At 39.1% G+C, this 27,058-nt stretch overlaps 1 protein-coding gene across 1 annotated transcript in view; it reads left to right on the top strand.

The window, feature by feature from the left end:
• Positions 1 to 24,286, top strand: part of LOC122794563 (coiled-coil domain-containing protein 63-like) — an 867,658-nt gene extending 843,372 nt beyond the window's left edge. The window contains exon 15 of the mRNA XM_044063060.1: positions 22,388 to 24,286. Coding sequence (XP_043918995.1) covers positions 22,388 to 22,510 — 123 coding nt within the window. The 3' untranslated portion in view covers positions 22,511 to 24,286. The remainder of the gene's footprint in view (positions 1 to 22,387) is intronic.
• Positions 24,287 to 27,058: the final 2,772 nt, after the last annotated feature.

Genomic DNA, 27,058 nt, shown 5'->3' on the forward strand with positions numbered 1-27,058 from the left:
CACCTCCGCAAGGCTTTCCTCAAAGGGACCTTTCATCTCAGGCCTCCTCTCAGACAGACCGTAGAACCGTGGAACCTCACTTTAGTCCTTCAGTCTTTAACTCAAAAGCCCTTTGAGCCTGCGGCTAAGTGTGACCTAAAGTTTTTGTCTTGGAAATCTTTGCTCCTGGTAGCCATTACCTCTGCCAGAAGAGTTTTGGAGCTGCAGGCATTGTGTATCAAGAGGACCTATTTGTTTTTTCATCAAGACAGAGTGTCACTTCGGACAAACCCATCCTTTCTTCCCAAAGTTGTTTCTGAATTCTCTGTTAACCAGTCCATTGATCTACCAGTGTTTTTTCTGAATTTTGCCAATAGAGGAGAGTATTGCCTTCACACCTTAGACGTACATAGACAATTAAGATTTTACCTAGACAGGACCAAACCTATCCATAAATCTGAACAGCTTTTCATCTCCTTTTTGGGACCCAAAATGGGAGAAGCTGTTTCCAAGGTTACATTATCAAAATGGTTAAGGGACTGCATACGTGTCACCTATTCCCTCCATAATGAATCCATGCCAAAAGTTAAAGCCCACTCCACTAGACCTATGGCAACTTCTATAGCATTCCATTACAGGGCATTCATGGATGACATCTGCGCAGCACCTACTTGGGCTAAGCCTCATACCTTTATCAGTTATTACAAATTGGACCTGGTCTCCAGGGGGAGAGCTGCCTTCAGCTCAATGGTACTCAGGAATGTTCTTCCATAAGGGCCGCCCATGGACTTCAAAGTAGCTTGGGATTCTGTCCATCAGTGATGAATGGAAAGAAGATTAACAAAATCAGATAAAGAAGTTATGTCTTACCATAACATTCCTTCTGTGTTGTACATCTTCTTTCATTCATCACTTCCCACCCTCCTTCCCCCTCCAAAGGCTCCTGAGGGACGCTTTGGGTCTAAGTGGTGCACTAGGGTACTTGCGTAGAACTGGCCTCGGCTTCCTTTCTTAGCAAACTCAATCTGAGGTAACGGGGGGAAGGGCATTCTGGGTAGAGACTTAGCATGAGAGTTTTTTTGGCTGGCATGAGCTTGGTAATAGGCCGACTCAGTTTCGAGGGCTCAGAACCAAACCCATCAGTAATGAATAAAAGAAGATAAACAACACAGATGGAATATTATGGTAAGACATAACTTCTTTTTTTCCAGTATCTTGGATAAGAGGGATAATATGGCAATAGACCTGTAATTTGAGGGTTCTGTAGAATTTCCTCCCTTTTGGAGGGGTATTATGAAGATTTTTTTCCAGATATCTGGTACTGTATTTTCTTGGATGGATCTATTGATAAGCATGGATTCGGCTGCATGATTGAAAAATAATGAAGGGAGCTTGCTGGCTGATGGGGAACAGGGTTTGAGTTTGTAAAGAAGTGATCTGATGAAGGAAATTGCTATGGGTGCTAGGGAGAACGAGGGAAGAGATGAGGTGGGAAGTGGAGTCTTAACATCAAGAGTTTCTGGTTTAGCAAGCTTTTCTATTGTTTTGATGAAAAAGTGAAGTAGGGTTGCAGTTTCATTAAAAGGTTTGTTAGGGAAGGGGTTTGGTGAAGAGGGGTTCCCTGGAGATAGCAATGTGTTTATTGAGTACCAGAATTTCTTCGGGTTGGAATGTGGGTTGCTCAGAGATAACATTTTTTTGTCTAGTAGGACTTCTTTTTTGTTTGGTTGCAAAGCTTTTTATATAAGTTCAGGTGGAAAGTTGAGTTGTTATTTTTTTAACATGCTGTCCAGGCACTGTCACTCTTGTTCATAAGTGATTGAGTTGCCTGGTTTAGCCATGATGCATAATTGCATTTTAGGCTATTTTTTCTACTGGGAGCCAGGGTGTTAGCGGTTTCTAGGAATATATTGTTGAAGCTTTGGACAGCCTCATTAAGGGGCAACGTGTGTAGGAATGACCAGTTTATAGTGGACAGTAATTCATTTAGGATGACAGGGTTGTAGTTTTTAAGGTTATGCGACTCTTTGTATTGGTGGCTCTTGTTAAGATTAGGAGAATGTCTAACTACTGCAATAGGGAGGTGGTTACTAAAGGAGCTAGGTAGGATGGAAGGGTTATGATAGCACTGGGGGTTGGATACAAATATCTAGTCGATGACCAAGCCATTCTGGGAATTTTTTTGCTGGTGCGTTGTTGAAGTGATCAGCTGGGTAAAGCCATAAAGGCTTATAGAGTAGCTAGGGGATGCAGTATTAACAAGATTCCAGTCAATATTCATATCCCCAAGTATGATGGTTTCATAGGGAATGGATATAGAAATCCAAGTATGGGAATGTTTTTGCCTGGGGGTATGCAGATTGCTGCAATGCCAAGTTTTTTGTGTTGATTTAGGTTACAGATTGCTATAAGTATTTTGTCAGATCAGAAATCAGGGATAGCTATTGAGAGGGAGGAGAGAGAGAGCTGCTCAGAGTAGAGTATCGCTACTCCTCCACTCATTTTTTTACTTCTAGGCACTCAAACAATATTATAACCAGGGGGGAGAATTTTGCAGTTTGTAATATGAATTTTTAGCCATGTCTCAGATAGGGCAAGTATATCTGGTTTATATTGAGAAATCCAGGCGTGAAGGAGGGTACACTTTTATTGACAATGCCTTGTATGTTCATTGACAAAAAAAGATAGATTTTTGGAGGCTTGGGATCGTAATGAATTGTTTATGAGGCAGTTGGACAGGGGGGTGCTGTATAAATATGGTTAAAGTGCTGTTGGCAAGGGACTGGGTTGGGGTGAATATCACCAGATAAGAGTAGCTTTGTGCTTTGAAGTATTTGTATGAAGAAATATTTGCAAAAGAACTGATGTTTTGTTTTGATGAGAAGTTGGGCATTTGGTACGTACAATACTTTGAACTTGTGAAATGATATAGTACTATGGTTAAAGAGAAAGGGGGCAATAGGGGTGGAGTATTTATTTGTATGGTGAGTAGTGGAATAAGAGAGTGTGGGAGATGGGGTGGTAAGCAGGTGAGGAGTATGGTAAGTGGTTAGAGCTGAGAACAGAAATATAAATAGGAGGGAGAGAAGTAGAGTTTTGAAAGGTATAGCCATGATTTAGTTTCAGCTCAGAACTAATTAAAAGGTAACAATTTATTTAAGGTTAGTAGAAGAAATCAGGATTGACTGAAGGAGTTTTATAAAGTGAGTGACTATAAGAGTTAAAAGCAGGTAAGGCTCATGAGGGGTGGGGAGTGGGTGTTGCAGTTAATGGTGATGTGGGGTATGAGTAGAGGAGAGGTTGTGTCTGTTGGCTAGTGCGGAGGTGGAGCAAAGCAGGTTTGGCTATAAAGGAAATTATGTCAAGGGTGGATAGGAATAGGGATATGGTAGGGGAGTGGAGTGAGCCCGACCATAGCCGGATGAGCCAGAAGAACTGGCCTAGGCCAGATTACAAAAAAAAAAAATCAGGAAAACCAAGCTCAGTCAATTCCAGGTCAGTGTATCGCAGTATCTTCCTAATAACTAGAAATCTTCTGCTACTAATCTAGTATAGTGTGGTGAAAAGGACCACCACTTCTTTAGGGAAAAGCAATATAAGTATAGGCTGCTGGTACATAGGTAACCCTTTTCCAAGAGAAAGAAAGTAGTTTTAAGTAATTGACCAGGAGTACAATAGGAAGGGAAAAAATGGGGGGGGGGGGCAGTAGTGTGCACGCTTACAGTAAAAGGCTATAGCAAAATGTCTTCAGTTTTGAGGACAGATTAAATACAACTGTAACATACACTTGTTTAGCTGAAAGCACTTTAGCTTTCCACTGATGCAGGGTCTCACAGTGCAGGGCAGCCAGACAGCCTTTGTTTATTGGAGGTTGGCCAGGACACAGAATAAAACTTTTGCTGAGGGGACTGAAAATAAAAAGGAAAATAAAGTAAATATCAAGACTGAAGTTTTAAAACACTCTGATTATCAAGTAACTAAGATAGAGGATGCAGGGAAGGGCAGCATGCCTTTCAAGAAATAGCACAATTCTGTCAGCAATACAAAATGTAAGGAAAGCAGACAAGAAAAAACAAAAGGTAACCAGTTGATACCAAGCTATTATAACACACTGCACTGTTATGTATTGTTATAAAGGTTATAAAGAGAAATCAGTAACTACTAAAATGCTACACACAATTTAGCATTCTCTACTAAAAGTCAGGAATAACAGTGGTATTCTACATAAACATGGTAGCTACTAAGATGCTACACACAATTTAGCATTCTCCACTAAAGTCAGAAATAACAACAGTGGTATTCTACAGAAGCAGCAACTACTAAGATGCTACACACAATTTAGAATTTCTCTGCTAAAAGTTAGGAATAACAGTGGTATTCTGCATAAACACAATAGCTACTAAGATGGTACACAAAATTTAGCATTCTCCACTAAAAGTCAGGAATAACAATAGTGATATTGTACAGAAACACAGAGTTGCTTGTATCCCATGGAGGTTACAGTCAAGGGCGCCCGCAGGCAGGTGCAAGGGGGTGCACTTGCACCCCCCTGGAATCGGCTGGGAGAAATTAATTTTATTTTACTTAAAAAAAAAAAGTTTTTTTTTTTTTTTTTTGTAAAGAAAGGGCATTCCTGTTTACGAACGCCCTTTGCATCCCGTTTTAGGCGCCGGCAGGGATTTCGGGACTCGGGAGGCATGGATGCGCACTGTACTGATTTCAGGGGTAGCTTTTTCTTTAAAAAAAAAAAGTACATATTTTTTCTTTTTTATACAGCGTTGGCTCCTTTAAGGAACATACCAGCCAGTCGGAATTGAGCTTACGTCATGTCCGGCTGGCTGTTAGCGGGAAATGTGCAGTAGTGACTAGTGAGAGTGAGTGGAAGACAACCGTTAATGGATTATTGATGTGAGCGGGAAATGTGAAGTTGTGGAAGGCAATCGCGAATGGATTGTGGTGATCGCGAAGATTATCAGGTACAAGGGTGTGTGTGTTGTCATAAAATATGAATTTCTTAGTGCAGAAATCTTACTATTAAGTGATGTACTAAGTGATTAAGTGAAGTTAATAAACCTAGATCAATGCAGCTTCATCCAGGACTGGCAGACATTCAACAATACAATAAAGACCAACTTGATATACCAGGAGGCAGAAAGAATGGGCCAGCCTTTGGTGTTAATACATTTAGATGCAGAAAAGGCATTCAACTGGGTGCAGTGGGATTACTTATGGGAGATACTTCCCCAATTAACTATTAGTTTTGCTACATTAAATTTTCATAGAGCTACTAACAATGTTCAAGATAAATGGAAATAAGGCCTTACTTCATTTAATTCTGTTGGCTGCCCAAAAAAATTTCTAGAAAATGGAAGTCAAACTCTAAGTCAACTGTATCTGATGTACTGAATATTATAAAATGATAAAAGGACTGAAAGAGAGATCTTTAGAAAAGGGAAGGAGGAAATTACATAGAAAAAAAATGGAAATCATGGGAACAGTACATGCAGGATAATGTTCAGGAGGAGAAGGAATGAGGTTTAAGGGAAGGCAGGATTTTCAGAAATCTGTGCAATGTTGGACTGATGGTAGTTACAAAGAATGAAAATATATGTGATATATAATGTATGCAAATGGAAAAATATGATAATATATTTTTCTTTTCTGTTAATGTATGTTTGCCTGTGTCTTAAAGATCAAGTGCAATTGGAGAACCTGCCTTGTTGCTAACATTCTGGTGCCTTATATTACTTACTGTGCTGCTTCAACTGCCTCATGGGATTTTTTGGTGACAAAATGAGCTTGTAAAAGTAAGAAAAAAACCCACTTTAAATTAACTGCATTGGCACAGTGCTGCCCCAAGCAATCGACTGTGTGCTAAGTGTGTGTGTGTGTGTGTGTGTGTGTGTGTGTGTGTGTGTGTGTGTGTGTGTGTGTGTGTGTGTGTGTGTGTGTGTGTGTGTGTGTGTGTGTGTCTTTATATGTCTTATGTATACACAAGTTCTTTTCTTTTTTGTTTTATTTGTTTGTAAGTAATGTCTGTATTTATTAAGCTGCTTATTTATTTATGTTTCTTTCTTTGATCTACCAACAGCCGTGTTGGCCTGAATGTATTAAGTTTTGCATTAATGACAGCAGTTTTATAGGATGAATGATAAGATATTTAATATATGAATTTGTCGCACATTAACTATAAATTACGCAATCATGTATTTACTGTTAAAGTTTATGGCAGTACTATGACCACAAGCTTCTGTAATTTCTACTACTCCTGTGATAAAAGTTTGAAAAAATAATTAATTAATTATTGCTAGTAAAGAAAATATGTGGATTTATAGGATCAAATCTATGATGTAGGGACAAAACTCTGCTACTGTATACACTAACCCTTACCCTGCTTTAGATTCCATCTGGCAGGACAGGAATCTCTAGACAGCTCAAGACCAGCTGGCACAAACTACCAACTGATGAATGTCTTTAAGCTAACATCCTGATAATCTGAGAACATTGTCATTACTTAACCTAGAGAATGGCAGATACTTACCACAAAAGCTGGCAGGCACAAGCCTTGCTCAACCTAAACAACAAGTAACAGTTGTCTGTTAATGCTAATTACATTTCTTTCACCTTATTTTTTATTATAATGAACCAGAATGTGGCTACAAAACTTAAGTGGCAGAATGCGGAGAAGTAAATAATGGGAGAGTAAAGCCTGAAGTAGGGGCAGATCCAAGCAACACTAACACCATCATTGATCATTGATATTTGATAAAATGGATTGTGCCCTGCATGCAAATTTTGAAGAGTACGAAATCTGAACTTTTTAAAAAGCACACCAATACAAAATTACCAATAAATGTATTCAAACACAGACATAAAATTCCTACACATGTATTTATTTGTGGGATCAAATTACATAACAAAATTGTCTTGTTTTATTACACTAGGAATGTAGGAAGATATAAGCTTCATTGTTCCGAAATAGCAATTAATCACCATATAATTCTATATACCTAACAAATAGTAATAGTCAATGAATTAATTAAATGACTAATGTATGGTTTAATATACATTGGGATAGAAATAATTAAGTTCTGCAAATCTACAGATGATTTAATACCAAGCAGCTGGAATGCCAGTATCAGCAGTAATTATAAACTCCTAAATCAACTTTAATGATACTTTTTTACTGAAACATAAAATAGTGCAATATACTGCATCTGAGCTGTAGTTATGTAATAGCTATTGACTAAAAAAGTATTTTTGCAGCTGACGACAGTCTGCAAAACTTTCTGCAAAATATTAATGCCCCTAGTTCAGACATCTTTCCTTGAACAGCTATTGGAATAATCATCTACACTATCTACAAGTGTTTTGTGGACTTACAGAATGGGTGAGACCATATGCCGTACCTCTCAAATCTCCAGAGTTTTGCCTCATAATTATGGTCTGTTCCTCATAAAATATGTGATTTTCTGGATTTTTGTGGTGAAGCGGTGAGGAATTAATTAATCAAATACTGACAGATATTTGAGTTTCATATTTAATATCCTTCAGAAAATGCATGGTAACACAAGACGTTTTATTCTAGCAACGTTCTAAGTATATAAGAACAATATGTAAACTGTGTCCCTAATGGGGGGGGGGGGGGTTGTCACCCTTATTTTTGGCTTTGTCCAGATTTTTTGTGCTAAGAGGTTGAAAGCTATGCCATGTACCCAGGAATGTTTTGTGAGAAATGCTGCAGCAGTATGGGGTCCCAGGGTTATTGCTTCATGCCATTTGGTCACTGTGTTTGAGTACTGTCAGATGTGTCCACATTCTCAGTGTCACAATGTTGTGTTTGAAATCTGCTGGAGTCAATAAGACGGCACGAGTGTAAATGATCAGGTCTGTGTGCTTCTCTGTTCTGCATAATACACCAGACTGCATTTTGAAATAAATGTATCAGGCATGTGTTTCACCATCCAAACAGCTCTTGGTAACATTAAATGCTGGCAAACATTAGTCATTAAATGTGACTTTGTGTAATAATTACATATATGTAATAAACTACAAACGTAGCATCTTAAATATGGTGTGTGATTTCTTGATTGCGGTCATAGTTTCACTTTACTATTGCTATCAAGGGCAATTTAGCTTTTCCTGTGGAAATGTGTGACCAAGAAACTGATGTTAACTTTGTAGTCACATACAACAGTTGTTACTATACCGTCTCTTATGGTTTAGAAAACTCCAGAGAGATAAGAGAGCTGAGAGAGTGAGCAGCATTTAAATACTTTTCCGTTATTGGGGCCGGGCAACAGTTCTAATGAGCTTGCAGTGATCGTTGCTGATTTTCTGTCTGTTAATAATTTGCTATGCTTGTACCTCGTGGTTATTTAATACACTGACTGTCTGACCATCTGTGAGCTAGCCTTCCTAAAAATTCGTCCCCAACGATCCTAAACACTATTTACACGGTCCTATAATCAGTTAAGTTGTGAGGTTAATTTTATAAAAGACTAAACTGCGGCCTGAGCAATTCTATAGTGCTGAATACGTAGTTGCCTCTTCTCATCCTATGACTGCTTTACTTTTGCTTTAAGATGCTGCACTGCTTGGTATGCCATATGCGGTTTATTACTAAGTCCTGTGATTGTTTTGTTCTTATGTAAGTATTGGTAACTCCTGTAATAAACAAGTTAAATGCATGACGTGTTAATGTTTTTCAATTGCTCTATATTGTTTCTTCCCAAGAAATTCTGTAGCTCATGCTGTTTTCATAATATTTTAGCAAAGTAATGTTCTAAACTATTTTCAGTTATCTCCAGTGATTCCATTATTCTGTTTTGCTCTCAGCACTTCAGGTTTGGCACAAATTGTAGTAGTTAAGAAGCTGAGTCGCACTGTGAGGAAAGTACATAGGTAATATTATTCAGATCTTTAATTAGACCTATTTGTAGTTATTGATCTACTACTTATTTTTCTTTGGTAGGGTAATTTGTCCATTGGTAGTAAGTGACTTTTTTTATTTTAAAAACAGTCTGGGTTTGAATAACTGCACAAATATATATTTGTCCTGTGTCATCAGGAAGGTACTTTGTCAGAAGCAGGTGCAGATCCTAGCAGTGTTCTAAGTTCATGACAACAATATTTATAATCTGTTCCTATTTATTTTAGGCTTTGTCCAGATTTATTGCACTAAGAGGATGAGGTGTGTGAGAGAGAGAGTGAAATGCCCTAGTTAGAGTTAGCAGGTGGATTTTATTTTCAAGTGCATTTTCAAGGAATTGTGAGCTTCAAGGGAAGAGAAATTTACTGCTGCTCATGCTAAGCCTGCTTAAAATGTGCAACTGTTTTGTTTAGCAAATGGTATCACTACTGTGGTATAGAATTTTTAAAGCAGCACAGCAGTAGCAGACTTGCTTGTTGATACAGAAGGCTATAGGTTCTATTCCCACAACATGTAGATTTGTATTTTAAGGAGGTGGAGTGCTACAGTCCTGAGTATGTCCTCCTTTGGATGAGATGCCTAATAACTATGAACTTGTTTTTCAGCTTGCCACCCATTCAATATTGCAATATACTAGCTTACCATTTTTAATATAACGTAGGTAATATATTTTTCAAGGGCAGCAGGCATTGAGTTTGTAGACTAAACACTGAAATATAAAGTTGTTTTCTAGCAACAACCTCTTCACTGGTTTCAGATCTCTTTAATGTGGAATTATTCAGATGACTTTTACTTCTGCAAAGATTCTGCATATTAATTGATATTGGTGGATTGTATGACAGAAGTTTGAGTAGAGTGGCCCTTTATGGTTGAAATGTTCTGAATTGGGCAGGTTGTCATTATTGGTTCATATGATTTGTTTCATTGTTTAAAGGAAAAATGTTCAGAACTATAAATTTCAAAACACGCTCTAACAAGTGGTGCTGTATTATACAAGGGATATAATTCAATTATTATATAGTATAATTAATACAGTCAGGAAGGTGAATCAAATAACTTTTCCATGGTTCTAAAAATGTGTGCAAGGAGCCTATGATTTGAAAACAGCCCAAAGGTAAACTTACCCTGCCACTGGCCAGATGCATTTTCTTTGAATGCGGGTTTCAATGGTGGTTCAGTGAATGTGGGTTTCAAAGGTAGAGAAGTTTTAATGCTAAGTCTGTTTTCATTGTAAGACAATTGCTTTGTTTAGGTTTAGTAAATGTCTATCAGTGTTTGTGCTATAAAATTTGAAATAAAAGTTGTAAATGAAATCCAGATATCTGTAATCATTGTAGAAGTAAAGCATAAAACAGTATGCACAATGAGAGATTTGTACAGTGTCTATGACAAATGGGGAGAAATAGCCAAGTAATGGGACACTGGAATGGCTGCGTGGGCAGGGGATGGGGGTGGGGCTTAGTGGGTGGAGCAGCAGAGGGGGTGGGGCTGTGTGGGTGGGGCTTGGGTTTGCACCCCCCTGCAAAAAATCCTGCGGGCTCCCTTGGTTACAGTATGTTCTATTCCAACTACCAAACAGGTTAACGATCTAAAAGTACAGATAGCAGGTGACAATATTCACATTAGTGAATAAATCAACATTGTACCTGTTATTTAAAGCCACAATATGCTATGAATATAATTCTATACTGGCATAAAAAACGCTCATATGCATGGCAAGTAGAGTAAAGTAAAAAAACAAAAATCCTTTTGAAATATAGGTCCAGAATATATATATATATATATATATATATATATATATATATATAGCCATAAATATATATATATAGCCATATAGAGCTGTTGCCAACTAAAAATATGCATGAACAAAAAACAGACCATGTGTGAAACTTCAGAAAAATAGCAGTAAGAATCATAAACAAAAACAATACCTGGTAGTTCTTACATGCGAGCACACTACTGGGAATTCCTGTGAAGTAAGGGCAGAAAAGCTAAGTCAAAAGATGGTGCCTTTCTAAGTCAGGTTATTTGATTCCTCTGTAATGGAGCAGTTGTTTGTTTTGTTCAAGATATTACTGATATAGCATGACCAAAACAAGCAACTTTAATTTTGAGACTACTCGGTCTTCACAAATTCAGCACTATTGGTACCTCACTTCCAATAGACAATTACTCCTTAGTTAAGACAAGCACCAAGTGCTCGCTGGACATTGTGAATTTAGGGTTTAAGACTGATTCTCTCCCAAGAGGATCAAGCTCCTTTTATCTGCATGACTGCTTTTTCTGTAATGGAGCAGGAGTGGGAGGGAGGAGTGCAGGTTCAAGGTGGGGGAAAGAGATAGACACAAAGTAATACAAGGTTGTGAGCCTGAAAAACTGGACCAGGCCAGCTTCCTAAAAAAAAAAAACAATCAGCAAAACCAAGTTCAGTCAATTCCAGGTCGGTGTATTGCAGTATTTTCCTAATAACTAGAAATCTTGTGCTACTAATCTAGTACAGTGTGGTGAAAAGGACCACCACTTCTGTAGGGGAAAACCATTACAAGTATGGGCTGCAGGTAACAGGTAAACCGTTTCTAAGAGAAAAAAATGTAGTTTTAAGTAACTGACCTAATAGTACAACACGAAGAGAAAAAAATGGGGGGATGGGCCAGTAGTTTGCACCCTTACAGTAAAAAGCTGTAGCAAAATGTCTTCAGTTTAGAGGAAAGATTAAATACAACTCTCATACACTATTTTAGCTGAAAGCACTTTAGTGTTCCATTGATGCAGGGTCTCACAGTGCACGGCAACCAGACAGCCTTTGGTTTATTGGTGGTTGGACAGGACGCAGAATAAAACTTTTGCTGAGGGGAACTAGTTTAGCTGAAAGCACTTTAGCATTCCACCAGCGCAGGATCTCACAATGCAGGGCAACCCGATAGCCTTTGGTTTATTGGTGGTGGGCCAGGACCCAGTGCTTTTTAGTTCTAAATTGACCGAGAACCTCAGGCCAATTTTGGATTTTAGCCACCTCAATCAGTTTGTAAAACAAACAAAATTCTGGATGGTGAAGGTTCAGTCCACTCCTCTTCCTCTAAGGAAGGATGACTGGATGTGCTCTGCAAGATCTCCAGGATGCCTGTTATCAGGTTCCCTTCAGAATTTTGAAGCTTAAAACTTTGAATTTCATATGATCGAAGATCATATGTTCAAAGTTTTAAAACTTCAAAATCCTGAACGGAGGTCAGCATACAGCGTGGACCGGGAGATTTCCCTTGTCCTCGCTGTAGTGCGATCTCGGAGTTGGTATATTTAAGTTCCAGGGGGTGTGGGGGATGCAGGGGGGCTTGCCCCCCTACATACACATGTTTTTACTGTGTTGGTTGGTGTTTCGGGGGGGGGGGGTGTCACAATTTTGAGATTCCAAGATATCGAGATTCTGAACTCGGTATTCTGAAACTCGAGATTTTGGGATTTTGAAATTTCATAGTGAACCCGTTATCACATGAAAATAAGCAGCCAAGGAGATTTCTCCATTTCTGGCTGGGGACCCATCATTTGCAGTTCAGGATCCTGTCTTTTGGCTTCATCACAGCCCCCCTTGGGTGTTCACCAAATGCATGACAATGGTATCAGCGTATCTCAGGTTGCTATAGTTATGGTGTTGCCATATTTAGACAACTGGCTCCTCACTGCTCCAACCAGACATCTTCTGGTCCAGCAGTGGGACTTCTTGCTGCAATTTGCTCACAGTTTGGGTATTACCATCAATCGAGCAAAGAACCAGTTGACACTGACATAACAGATAAGAGTTTATTGGATGCCACCTAAACATGATCAGCCAAATAGCCAAACTCCCAGAGCCCAGGATTTCATCCCTGGGTCATGTAGCAGTTCAGGTTCTCCAGAATCCCTCTCCTCTCAGAAAATTCATTCTTCAGGTGTTAAGATTTATGCCTTCAACCATTATTTTATTTCCTCTAGCCAGACAGCATATGAGAGTTTTTCAGTGAGCTGTCAATGAATGAATGAATGAATGAGTGAATGGTCCCAAATGTCACATCCGCTTTATGCTCAAATTCATCTAATGCCCATTTGCAGGTCTCACATCAGGTGGAAGTTGAGCTTCTTGAAGATCCTGGAAGGTTGACGAGCTTTCTCTCCATCTCTCCCAGTGCCTACAGTAACCACAGATGCTTTCCTATTGGGGGGGGGGGCATTTCTAAGGGAAGATGGTCCAAGGCTCATGGTCACCAGTGGAGGCCAGTCTTCACATCAATATCTTGGAGATGAAGACAGTTCTCCTTCCATTACAGGCTTTTCAGGAGGGAGGAACCTGATCATATCCACATTGTTAGGAAGCCATAAGAGTGTGGCACTGGGCAATGTCTTCCTGTGCTTTCCCACTGCAATGCATATTCCAGAATTCCAGTGTTTAGTGAACAATATGTGCAGGTCCATTCTTCTGCTTCTCGAGTGAGGGGTCACTCAAGATAAGCAGGTCCATTCTTCTCCTTCTTGAGTGATCCCTCAATTAGTCAGTAGAAACACAAATATCCAGTCACTAGACACATCCTTGCTGTGAACTTTTTGCTTCATATCTAAGCAACAAATGCAGCGATTTCTTTGTCCTGATCCCTCCACAGGGACAGTCACAGAGGGATGCTATAGTCCACAAATGGCCTCTAGAGCTTTTATACGCCATTGATGACACAATTTATTCAGAAAGCCAGGAATGCAAGGCCAAGGTAATCCTCATTGTCCCCTTTGGCTCCTGCAAGTTTGGTTTCCCTTCCACTGGCATCATCTAGTACATCCTCCCAGGAAGCTGGAAATTCCACCCAGATCTTCTGAGTCACCCAACTGGGTAGCCTCACCTAGACCTGAATGGCTTGAAGCTAACCACATGATTCCTCCAATTCTAATGATGGTGACAGATGCCAGGCTGTCCTCTTCTATGGTGCACATTTTAACTGCTTCACAAAAGTCAAATATGAGAAAGGTCTACCTTAGCAAGTGGACAAGATTTTCTGTGTGGGCATCTTCCAAAAGATTAGATCCTTTTTCAGCATCTCTTCCATCTATTTTGTTAGCAGTGTCAGTGACACAACAGGTAACACACTTACTTTTGGTGCAAAAGGCTGTATGGGTTCCATTCCCATACCAGGTAGATCAAAAGGTGATAGTGCAAGGCAGCATAGTGAGGTGCTGCACTCCTGAGTGTGATGTCTTTTGAATGAAAAGTTAAATCAAGGCCCCATCTGCTTGACTTGGTGGTAGTGTAGGTGAATATAAAAGATTTCACAGCACTTATTGAAAAGAATAGGGGAAGTTCCCCGATGCCCTGGCCAGCTTTCCTCTAGTAGTATAAATACCATGTTGGGTGTCACTGAAAAGAGGCTACTAGCCTAGTGGGACTAACCCAGTCAACAAAAGATAAACAAAATATTTTGGACTTCTTCTCAGATCTATTCCAAAGAGGCTGTAGTTCTTCAACTACTGAAGTTCATTTATCAGCCATTTCCAATTTTTACATTGGGCATAATTAAACACCCATCCCTTCCCTGAAAATCTCAAAAGCCTTTCTAAAGAGGACTTTTCTGTTGTGGCCTCCAGTAAGGGATTCTATCTCTCTATGGGATACAGTTATGCTACAGGCATTAACTTGGGCACCTTTCAAAACTGCAGCCATAGTGGACTTAAAATAACTTATTTGGAAAACCATTTTTCGTGCGGTTGTTAATTCTGCATTGAGAATTGCAGAATTATAAGTTCTCCCTTATATACCCCCATATGCCATCTTCCATAAGAAGAGAAAATCACAGTTTCTTTCTGAAGGTGGCATCTAAAATAAACCTTCACCAGTCTATTGATCTGCTAGTATTCTTTTCAAAAATTTCCATTAAAGGAGAGTATACTTTACATTTATTGGATGTTCGCAAACAACTCAGATTTTACCTACACTGGACTAATAACATTCAAAATTCTGGTCAGCCTTTTGTTATCATCTGTAAAGAGAAACCAGTCAAAAATGTATCACTCTCTCTTACTAGCTTTCTGATTGCATAATGTTTGTTTATGAATGGATGGGTTTGTCTCTACTAAAAAAACAACATATTCATGTCTTGATATACCTTCAACTGTCCATTTTATTTTGTTTTTTTCAAGGTTAAGAATCACAGCATCAACATCCATGTTGACTTTAACCTTGTTTCCAAGTCAAATATCGGCCTTCAATATTGTAGTGGTCAATCTTTCTAAACATCTAGTTTGACATCAATTTGACCTTGATCATTGTTCCTTGACATGACAATTCAGAATTGATCAAACCATTTGCCTTGGTCCTTATTACCCCAATAGGTTTTCAGGGGCCTTCTTATAGGTTCATAGGTGTATACTAAGATAATGACCACTGTAGCCTTTATAAGCCTAGTCATGCATTCCACAAGTTTTTTTAGCCTTGGATGTTATTTTAAAAGGCATGTATATGCTAGGATATGATTTACAGACTACCTCTGTGCATTAGAGACATAGGTGCTATACCTGGGGTAAATTTCTGACTTCCCATCCATTTGTCTATGTTATGATTGAATAGGGTTAGGGAAGAACTTTGCTTTATATGAATGGAAAGCCTGTTCAGAGGAGGGGATTTTTTCTGAGATACATGCCTGTCCATCCAATATGTTCTATTTATGCCACAAGCAAAGTTCAAGCCCCTGGATTGAGTAGTTCTGATGCTGTTGGTTTTGCAGATGTGCAAGAGGTCCATCAGAGTGGGATCCAATGATTCCTTGTGTTCTAGGCAAAGACTGCTACTCAACTGTTTTCTTTCTGGGAAACAAAGTATAGAGGCAGGAATTTTTGGTGATCTGTATAGGACAGTGTTGTTTACATCCCATATTATTTTTGTAAAGAACCTCTGTGGGTGTTCCAGCTGCTGCATGTGACTGCTCAGGTAAATACTGAAGGGGGCATTTTACTCCATGTTGGGTCTGATTAGAGATGAATACAGAGGAACAATGCCCTTGCTTATGAGTTAAGCAATGTAGAATGATTTTCTTACTACCTTAGACACACATTCAAAAGCCAAGTTACTATCCACATATGTTCCCAAATCCCTGGCTACTGGGTTCACTCTTAGGTACTTGTTATGATTTGGTGGTCCAGATTTAGCTTTGGTTATGTCGACATTGCTATGGTCTTAATCAATATCGAGCTCAAGCTCTTGAACTGACAGAGATGGCATTGCTCAAAATCAAATTTGTCATGGATAATTTTATTATAGAGCTTGCTGTCTTAGCTGATCTAAGCCCTTTTTTCAAGCCCGAAGCTTCTGACTCCAGCATAATATACAGTGAGCTCTCCTCAGTTCTTCTTATGGCATTCCTCAGGAAACTCTAGGCCTTGTATCAAATTACACAGTGACCTACATGTCCTGGACAAATTGTTGCATTTGGAATATGTTATTATAACTTCCCACTGAAACTTCCCCCTCAGTGTTCATACTCTTTTTGCATAAGCTTTTGACAGAACTAACAGCTTGCCTTTAAGTACCTGTCTAACAAAGGAAATAAAAATTAAAATTGTGGAAGCATATTCAGCCTTTGTACATGACTAGCATTGTTGTACTGTTATATCTCATGTAAGATCATATACCCTCCTTCCAGTTCTATCTGTAGGTGGAACCGAGGTATATTTTAGCCAGTTCTCAGCAGAAACTATCACTGTGACACTGTACCACTTTAGACCTTCTATCCCCCTTTACTGTTATGGCTGGAGATGGAATTTGTACCAGTTTATATAGGACTTTCCATCCTTTTTTTCTTGTTCTGACAGGAGGCAGACTGTGGTTAAGAATCATCTTATGTAAATTTTCAGATGATTTTGTCTTCTTGTATCCTTATTCTATTTTATTTAACTGCTTCTGCCCTCTTCCCTGCACTAAATTGAGGAGAAATGTATTTTGGATATCTGAATTTGCACCTAACACTATCATTTTAGCAACTGGATATGACTTATTGTAAATCTTACCTTGAACTAGTTTGTGTCAGTGGTTCAGTCTTATTTTCTTCTTTTGAAATGAGGTACAACCTACCTTGTGTTAGCCTATCCACCCTGCCTGAATCCCTATCTTTAACCTTCAACCTCCTCTCCGATTTTAACTATAAGTAATTAACATATACAACAATATTATGCGACCTCTTAGTCAAAGGTTTGCAGACACTTAACCTTTTAGACAGCTGTTCACAGCTATGATAATTTATCTATTGAAATATGTCACTGTGTTTGATTCCAACTATCCTAGACCCTATATTCATTATGGACTGTATTGGTGTCAGGTAATTTTTTAGCAGCTTTGTCACTTATGATCAATCCTTTCCAGATTTCATTGTAGCCTAGTTGAAGTTTCCCATTAATGATTTCCTACCCTTCTCTTTACCATGACCTGTTGAGTATCACCTTGTATGTGACCAAATTGCCCTTTAGACACTCTTTGACCTTTCCCCTATCCCTTCAAATGTTGTCTTCACAAGAGGTCTTGCTAATGCTTCTTCAACTGTCTTGTCACCAGTTCTTACTTCAAATAAATCTAAGAAGGGATGCATTTATTTTAATATTTGCTTTTCATGAAGTGACATCACTGTTCCTTTTTGCAGGTCTGTAGGCAGTTCAGCACTTAGGTGTATACTTACAGAGTTGCAGGTATGTACATTTATGCTTCATCCGCATTTACGTACCTTTGCTTGTTAATATGATACTCATTGGTATGGCTGACCTTGAATGTTTTTCTGTTTTACACGTTTATTAGCCAATAAAGTTCATGTCAGGAAATACCTCAAATCTAGCTTAATGTACCACTCTTTATAATCTTTCAAGGCTTCCTGTAGACCCATATGTGATTTTTTTTTCCTTTAGCCCTTTACCTATGTCATTCCAAGCCAGCAGTGAATTTTAGGCTGTACTGCAGCATTAGTTGAGAAAAGTTATCTGTATAATTCTAATCCAGTTCATAGATTTTTATTTTTTATTTAGTTTACATTTGTTTACGGGGAAAGTCCAACTGGACAAAGTGTCCTTTTCAGCAGATGCCCGGGGAGAAAAGCTCCACATAAATTAGACTGAAATTTACAGTGATAGAACAATGTTATTATACAGTAGCACACATACTTTTTTAGCTACAGAGAAGGTAGACAACAACTCTCATTTTTTCCTCCTGTACAGTGCCAGGGCCTTTGATTACCAAATTATTTTTCTGCCAGTCTTATGGGATCTGACATATTTCCTGAAGCCTATCTCACTTATAAGCCTGTTCAGTTACCTTAGTTGGCGGTACCTACATATGCCACTAGATGGCAGTAGAGTACCAAACAAGGTTTCTGGCTCACAGCTAAGGTTTTAAATACGGCCGACAACATATTTAGCCAGGTAACAGCCCACCCTTTCTGCAATACAAAAACAGCATAACCTCCTTGAGCATTATGGGAGCAGAAGTCATTCTCAACAAAGTGACAATTTTGTTCTCCCACTCACCAATGCTTGATTTCTGCCAGTTAAGCTAAAACTCACCTGCTAAGAACTGTCCCAGTATGATTTACTGATTGGTTTTATTTGGTGTTTCACACTCTTGCTGGCTGGCTCATCCCACTCTGTTCGCCCTGCGGGCTCAGTCCGCTCCCCTACCCTACCCCCAAATTCCACCCACCCCCAGAGGCCCTAAACTTATACATCTTGGCCACACCTTACTCTATATCCAACGTATCAGATAATCCCACCACCTTGCATAAGCAGCACCACACCCCTTACTCCACTTAGCCAGTCACAGCTCTCGCTACCTAGTGTTGTATCTCCTTAGGGCCTCCTACCTACTACTAGATAGTACCCCTCAACCAATTGTATTCACCATGCCTTCCACAACTACCTCAACACTAACTAAAGTACTACTCACTACCACACTAGTATCTGTTATAACCTCAGCCTGTCACTTAACCTCCTTTGAACAACTATATTACCCTCAGTTCCACTACCCACCTAAGCAAACATCCACACAAACCCTCACTATCTCCCACAATAACATAAGTATAATATCTGCACCTACTTACATACTTGCAAAGTTCCACAGACTGTCCCACATCAAATACTATAATCCCTCAACCAAGAAAGCTCAGTTTCTACTAGGTAATCTACATTACAAATTACATATTCTAAAAATACATTCCTTACAAAATGGTGACATCCATCCTAATCCAGGCACAGTCAATGTCCTACCTGCTGATCTTCCTACCACCAATCCCTCTATCGCACACAGCCCTAATAAACTCCCCAACTCACTCCTGATAACACATCTTAATATCCAAAGTGTCAATAATAAAGTTCCTCATCTCCATTCTCTCTTAGACATATACTCTTTTGACATGTTATGCCTCACAGAGACTTGGTTAAAGCCACAAACCCAAGATAATGCAATTATCTCACCAGGATATAATATATTGAGACATGATCATAAAAACAGAAAAGGAGGGGGAGTAGCAATTCTTTTCAAGGATGGGCTACAAGTTACCACCTCCCCCTATAACCCACCTAAAGATAATAATGCAGAAGTCCTCATTTCAATGATTCAGATAAATTCTAGTAAATCCATAAATATCATATGTATCTATCTACCTCCTGGAAATAACATTAACTCCTTGGAGGATATTCTTATCAAGGTCTCAGCAACCTTCCCACAAGAAACTATAATCCTTGGTGATGTCAATATTGACTGGAAGTGTATCAATACTGAGCATCCCACTTCCCATATTAACCTTCATGGCTTCTCTTAGACCATCACCTCCCCAACTAGAATTAACAATCCAAACCAAAAAGAGAGCACCTTAGATTGGATACTCATTAGTAATCATCACCAAACATATAGAGTAGGTATTTTCCCTAATGATATAAGTGACCACTGCTTGACCTATATAATCAGGCAAAGAATAGATATCTCACACCCAACATCATGCACGGCTATACGTTCCAACAAACAATTTAACCAAACTCTATTCCAGAGCAAACCTAGTGCCTGTGATTGGACTAATCTAAAAACTCTCCCATTAGAAGAGGCTGTCCAATACTTTAACTCTAAATTCTTAACTATCCTAGACCAGCATGCACCCAAATGTATAATAAGAATCAGGGCAAAACCAGTCCCATGGCTCTCCAAAGATACCAGACAAAAAATCCTACTCCGAAATAAAGCCTGGACTAAGTGGCGAACTACTAAAAGCACATCTGATCAACAAACATTTAGAAAATTAAGAAACGCAGCTAAAAAATCTATACTTTTAGACAAAAAAACTTTTACTGCAAAATACAGAAAACACACCAAAATAACCTTCAACAATTCTGGGCAAGTATTAATAAACTCCTTTACCCAGGACACCCCAGTACACCATCCCCTATAGGAGGTAATTATGACACTCCCTTCCAAACTGCAAATTACTTTAACTCCTTCTTCACAGAAAACATCCAGTCTCTAGCCAGTCAGCTACCCCCTGACACTTCCAGCCTACAAACCTCTATGACTAGCACACTTCCTACCTTCCTACTACAACCCATCTCTACTAACTCCATTTTCAAACTTCTAGCAAAACTTAAGCCTTGCACCCCTTCCGCTGACCAGATTCTTGCTGAATATTTGCAAAAAGCAGCTAAAGCAGTAGTTTATCCTATTGCCTTCCTTATAAATAGAACCATTAAGGAAGGCTCGATCCCTGCTGTTTGGAAAGTCTCACACATCATCCCCCTACACAAAGGTGGTAACTCCAATGACTATTCAAACTATCGGCCCATAGCCCTTCTATCCCCCTTAGCAAAAATAATGGAAAAATGCATTCATCATCAACTAATAGGCCATCTCACTCAACACAACATACAAGCCAAATGCCAACATGACTTTAGGCCATATCATAGTACCACTACTGCCCTCTTATCCTTTACTGACACCATTAATAGATACCGCAATAACAATGAGCTCTCTTCAGCTGTATTCATTGATCTTTCAAAGGCTTTTTATATAGTAAACCGCTCATTGCTTATTTATCTTCTCAAATCACTTTCCTTAGATTCTCTATCTGTAAAATGGTTCACTTCCTACCTGAGCAACAGGCAACAGGCAGTGCTCTGGGAGAATAAACTATCATCTCACCTGCCAGTCACACTGGGTGTACCCCAGGGCTCCATTCTAGGTCCTCTCTTATTTTCAATTTTCATTAATGATCTCTACTTAGCTATTCCCAATGCAACTTGTATACAATATGCAGATGATTCGGCATTAATCTGTACAGCCAAATCTGCATTTCAGTGTGCAGACTAGTTGCTCTGTGCTTCTCAACATGCAAAGTAGTTTCTCTACAATCACAGAGTTACTGGCTACAGTTTCAGAGGTAGTTCTATAGGACATTTTACCTTATAGGTATTTGCAAGTATACAGGACACTGCTCATCAACAGTTTACTAAAATTCAAACAAGTGCAATTTTTTTTTAAGTACTTAGCTGTTACTGGATGGCATTAGATGCAAGAAAATCTCTGCTGAAATGCAGGTAAGGATGCCAATCATTGCTGAGCTCTGTGGAAATGAGCCATGAGCCACACAAATGCATCAAATTTATGCATGCACTAAAAACACTGAACAATGACTATTAAGCCCTCTGGCCAATGAATGACTACACTCTGATCCCCTCCTGTGTGTTTCCTAACTCAGACAGAAAAGTCTACTAAGTGTGATATTATGCCAGTATTTTTAACAACTAGTTAGTTACTGCTAATAAGGTTACTTAAGGAAAAGTAAACCAACAGCAAGGCAAAATAAGGAATTATAAGTCTATAGCAATGCCAAATAATTTAAAATGCAGAAAAAACAGTAAATAATTCAATGAATCAAAAGCAGTTTGCTACATATTTTTTTTTTAAAGTACTTGGTTCTCCCTGGATGGCACTAGATGCAAGAAAATCTCTTCTGAAAGACAGGCAAGAATGCCAAGCATTGATGAGCTCTGTGGAAATTAGCCATGAGCCGCGGAAGCACTCAGACTATATACAGGCACTAAAAACACAAAATAATGACTAATAAGCTTTCTGGCTAATAAATGACTACATTCAGGACCCTTCCTGTGTGTTTCTCAATTTAGATAGACCAGGCTATCACCTACTGCCACTATGTGAATAATCTGTCCTCTTAATGTAAAAACTCACTAAAAAGTGTACTAAGTAGAATGCTATACCAGTAATTTAAAGAGCTTTCTAGTTACTGCTAATAAGGTGCTAATAAAGCACATTTATATTTTAAAATCACACACTTACTTGCTGAAGTGTAGGTTAGTTACTTCTGAAAATGAACATTTTGTTTTTATTTCACTTAGAAACAGTGGTGACGTAACATCACTACACAGCAAGTTAATGTTATCCCGATCAAAAATATATTTGTTTCATTACTGTGATTTTTTTATTCTTTACAGGTCCTAAAAAAGGAAGAAAAGGCTTCCAAAAAAGGTCAACACAATGACACCACTGCTGCCAAGGAGGTGAAAGTGCACAGGAACAGCTTATTATCCACTCCTAGAAAACACCAAGAAATCTAATGCTTTACTTTCCTAATGTTGTGGCATCCCATTGGAAAAGGTGGATTTGTTCTTCCCCGAGGTTCCTATAGCAAAATGTATCATGAAATGCAGATGGAGTTCTGGTCTGCCATTTAATTGTTACAGGATGCTGCAAGATATTGCAGCAGCATGAACATAGTATCTTCAGTCTTAATTTATTTCCCTTTTTTGTTACAACAGTGTCATTAGGAAAGCAATATACAATAGATGAAGGTAATAGTTTTCAGCCAGAAAAATTACAATTATATGTTCAGTATGGGTTTTGGAATTACCTGGACAAATATCAGTCTTAAATCTGAATTATTAGAACTTGATGGAGGTTAAAAATCACATTCACTGGCTTACCCTGAAATTTTACAGTCATTGTGCTAAAAAAGGGAGACTTGCATTGTGAATTAATTGCAACAGCAGCCCTTGACATTCCCAGCTTTTATTACTGACAAGAAACATAGCATCTAAAATGTTCTGGTCCATCCTTGTATGCTGGACTACTGCTAGGACTGCAGCTTTATTTTACAATCACCTCGACACCACTGCAAGCTTTTCCCAGACTTTACCTCCTTCCCTTTATAAATAATCCCCTGCTCTTACCCTTCTCTTCAGATCTTGCTTGCCACTGTTCACATTGGTTTTGGCTTTTTCACATTTTATTGGCAGACTTGATAGCCTAGTATTTACCTATATATCAATTTAAAAGAATGAATTATTTATTCTTCTGGTGAAAAATTTTCAGTCATTTGACTTTGTTCTGCTTACTTCTACCTAACCTATTCTTAAGAGCCACTTTATGTGCTCTGCAGAGTTCAACTTGTGTGGAATTAGGCTAGGCATTAAAGCTGCTTGATCTTTATTTCTCTTCTGTGATACATTTGGCTGTGATTGTGTGCATTTTTTTTTACTATGGAAAAATGTGTCATTGAGGAATGTGCATTTGTCACCATGTGAAATGTGTAGTGTGCCGGTTTCTATCTGCAGGAGCTGTGTAGTATTTGTGACATGTTTAATAAATTAAATTTTACTTATCCACAAAATCAAGAAAATTCTTAAAGATTTAATGTCCTGTGATGACAGCCAGGTTCCTTCCTCCTATAAGACTTCTCATGAAGACAGGGAAAAATCCCGTAAAAGCCACAAAAACAAGTATGAAGGTGTCAAACATGAAGAGCATGAGAGAGCCAAATAATTTTCTTGACACCCCCTCCAAAGGTCCCTCATATGAAGGAAGCAGGAACTTCTGCGGAATCTGGTATGTAAAAAAATTGCTAGTTAAAGTAATTGATGACCATCCCCTTCCCACTCTGAAGATACAGACTCATCAGTGTGATAATGAATCTTCGTTAATGGAGATATCTGACATGAGTTCTTAGTCAAAGTCCACTTTTCTCAGGTCTGTTTCTTCTTCTAGGTCCATAGTAGTCATCATCTATGATGAGATCACCTTGAATTTGCTACAAGTTTAAATGGACTATGGCCTCCTCCCATTCTCTCCTATCATGTTCAGCTGGACCAGAAAGGTTCCTTGCCAAGACCTTCTGCCTCATTAGATTTAGACCACCCAGCTCTCTACCTGCACTGATACCAACCTGACTGATTTCTCTCAAGTTGTAACCAAAAACAAAAATAGGCAGCAAGCTGTTGAATTCCAACCAGTTTATTGTTAGCACTTTCGTTCAGAAAATACATGAACTTCTTCAGACAAAGAAACGTCAATTTCTCAGTTAAAATAAAACTATCAATTAAGATGAGATAATTAATTATAAAACCAATTAACATAACTTAAGAAATTTAATTAATTGTCTGAAGAAGTTCATGTATTTTCTGAACAAAAGCGCTAACAATAAACTGGTTGGAATTTTACAGCTTGTTGCCTATTTTTGTTTTGGGTTACAAGTTTATTTTTTTGTTTTGTGTTGATTTCTCTCAAGTTGACATGTGCGATTTGTGTAAGCACAATGATTCCTTTACTTATGGATCTTAGGGCCAATAACCCAATGCCTAGGTCTGCACATACCTTTTAGGTGCTGAGGTTAGAGTTCTCAGCCTTTCATCCCTTGGACCTGGAAACTTTGTCATCAGAGTTGAGACCAATGGTGTCTGAGGTCAGTGTTCAGTGTGGACTGATGTAGGTCTTCCATAACTGGGTTTTTCAGTGTCAAAAACAGCACTGGGTCTAAGCTTGGTTTTTGTGCTGCAGCCTCATAAGCATCAACAACAGAATGGACCCTGTCTTTGCAGTTTCTGACTTGAAGAGGGCTTCTTATCACCAGGACAGACAATCAGAAATTCTCCCCATGGACCATTATTGAGGGTTCAAGCCAGAGTCAGACTCAGGGTCATCGTTCTTAGTGGTCTCCCAGACAAGGAGACTGGCCAAGAGAAGATACATCTTGGACTTCATATGGGAGTCTCTTGAGCCAAACACAGATTTGCCAACTGAGGTCATTTCTCATGTTCCCAAGTTCAGGGAGGTACTCCTAATGATGCAGAAAAAAGGTGTTTGGCCTGAGCACATCCTACTGGCCTTGGAAATAGTTCTGCATGAGGCCTTCTGTTCTCTCCCATCTCATTTCTGAGTGGTCTCCTCATAGGTCATCATCATCATCATTCTTCTCCTTTTCCCCCATACATAGGGACAGGGTGTCAAGTCATTTGTTGCCATTGGTCCCTATTCATTGCACTCTCCTATCTTCTTTGACACTCATGCTTGACTGTCACAGATCTTCCCTCACATGATCCATCTGTCTTTACTGGGTGCCTCATTTCCTTTTGCCTTCTTCCTGTATATCCCAAATCTTCTTCACCAGATTGTCTTCTGCTTTCCTGCACATATCCCTGAACCACTGCAATCTGTTCCTCTTTGAACTTTTTAGCAATTTGAGCTACTTTGGCTTCTGCTGTTATGTCCTCATTCTCTTGTCTGTCTCACAATGTGCATCCTACCATTTGTCTCAGGCATTTCACCTGAATCAACTGTAGCTTTCTCAACTGCTCTGTCTTTACTGCCCAGGTTTCTGTACCATACAGTAGTACTGGTCATGCCATTGTTTTGTACAGCTTATGTTTAAGTTTCTTTGACATTCTTCTGTCATATACTACCCCTGACACTCTTTGTCAGTTTGCTGCAGTCCCTCTAATTCTAGCTTTGAACTCATTCAGATTTTCCTTCTCCTCAACTGCCCCTACCAGACACTTGAAGCTGTTAACCTGTTCCACTGTTTTCCCTTCTATCTCAAATTTCACCTTCTGATTTCCCCCATTTGCTGAAATTACAACTCTATTATCTGTACTCAGTTTCATCCCATGTGCCTTCAGTTTTGCATTCCATTCCCATACCCTTTGCTGAAGTGCTCTTCATAGGTAACATGAACAAACTCCTTGTTACAAATGGGTGGAATGAGTCTAGCATGGTAGCCCTTATACTGAAGAAATGTGAATTAATTCCCTAGTCACCCTCCCCCCAACCCAGGCTGGACATTTTGGTTTAGAACCAAACTGTGACTGTTTTGTCATTGCAAGGGCTTTTCCCATCTGCTCTCCAGGCAAGGAGCTTAGAGAACTGGATCATTTTGATAAAAGGGTTTCATTGTCCTTGACAGCTTTTTTAGGTGTGCTGCCAGCAGGAAAAAAGTGTTGCATTTCCTGTGCAACTTTTTGGATGAAATATAGAAGACTTTGGACCAGGTGGAGGACACCAGGTTTTGAAATTGGCTTAAAATGCATGCTTTCACCATATTGTCATGATGGCGCAGGAAGGGTAAAAAGGCACTACAATGGAAGTGTGCTGCCATGCCTTATTTTACCTGTCAGACTTCCAGGAAAACTTCATCATCCTTCATAAATGATCTGATTTGTTTTAGGCCAAATGTGAAATCAGTGTTGTAATGCAGTGAAAAAGAAGAAAAGAGGGTGATGGCCTTGGGCATCATATGTACAACTCCCCATTGCCCCTTCTCTTGGAAGCAAAGGAGTTCACTCTAGAAGTATATTTGATGTGGCCAACAGCTACAAGATCATCATTCTGGAAATAACTAGCATTGGTGTGGAGGTGGTTACTTCCAAGGCAGACACTATCTCAATGGCTGAGGTATCAAGAATGGGAAGAGATTTCACAGCTCCAATTCAAGACCAGCAACAATTTCCCTGATCCCTTGTGCAATTGACATGCACTGGAGACAGTTGAGACTAATCTGTCCTTCTGCCAATCACTGTGGACAACTACCACATGCATCCATTGGATGTTTGACAAAAATGTCTAGAGACAATATTATTCCCTTTTCAGCCCCCCCCCCCAAGTCACTGAACTTACCCCTTCTAGGTGTTACACCCTGCCAGAAGAGAATGGTAGTTTCAGAAGTGCTGAAATTTCTATAAAAAAGAGCCGTGGGGTGGGAGGTCCAACCAGATTTATTACTCCATTATTTAGTGCCAAAATGATCAGTGACAAGCAGGCCCTTCTTAGATCTAAGTAGCTTAAATCAGTAGATTTCAGAATGACTCTGTGTTGTTAGTTTTTGCCCAGTCTATTCA

This window comes from Protopterus annectens, chromosome 2.part1 (genome assembly GCF_019279795.1).
Source record: "Protopterus annectens isolate FY-2018-M chromosome 2.part1, PAN1.0, whole genome shotgun sequence".
In the NCBI taxonomy this organism is placed as follows: domain Eukaryota; kingdom Metazoa; phylum Chordata; order Ceratodontiformes; family Protopteridae; genus Protopterus; species Protopterus annectens.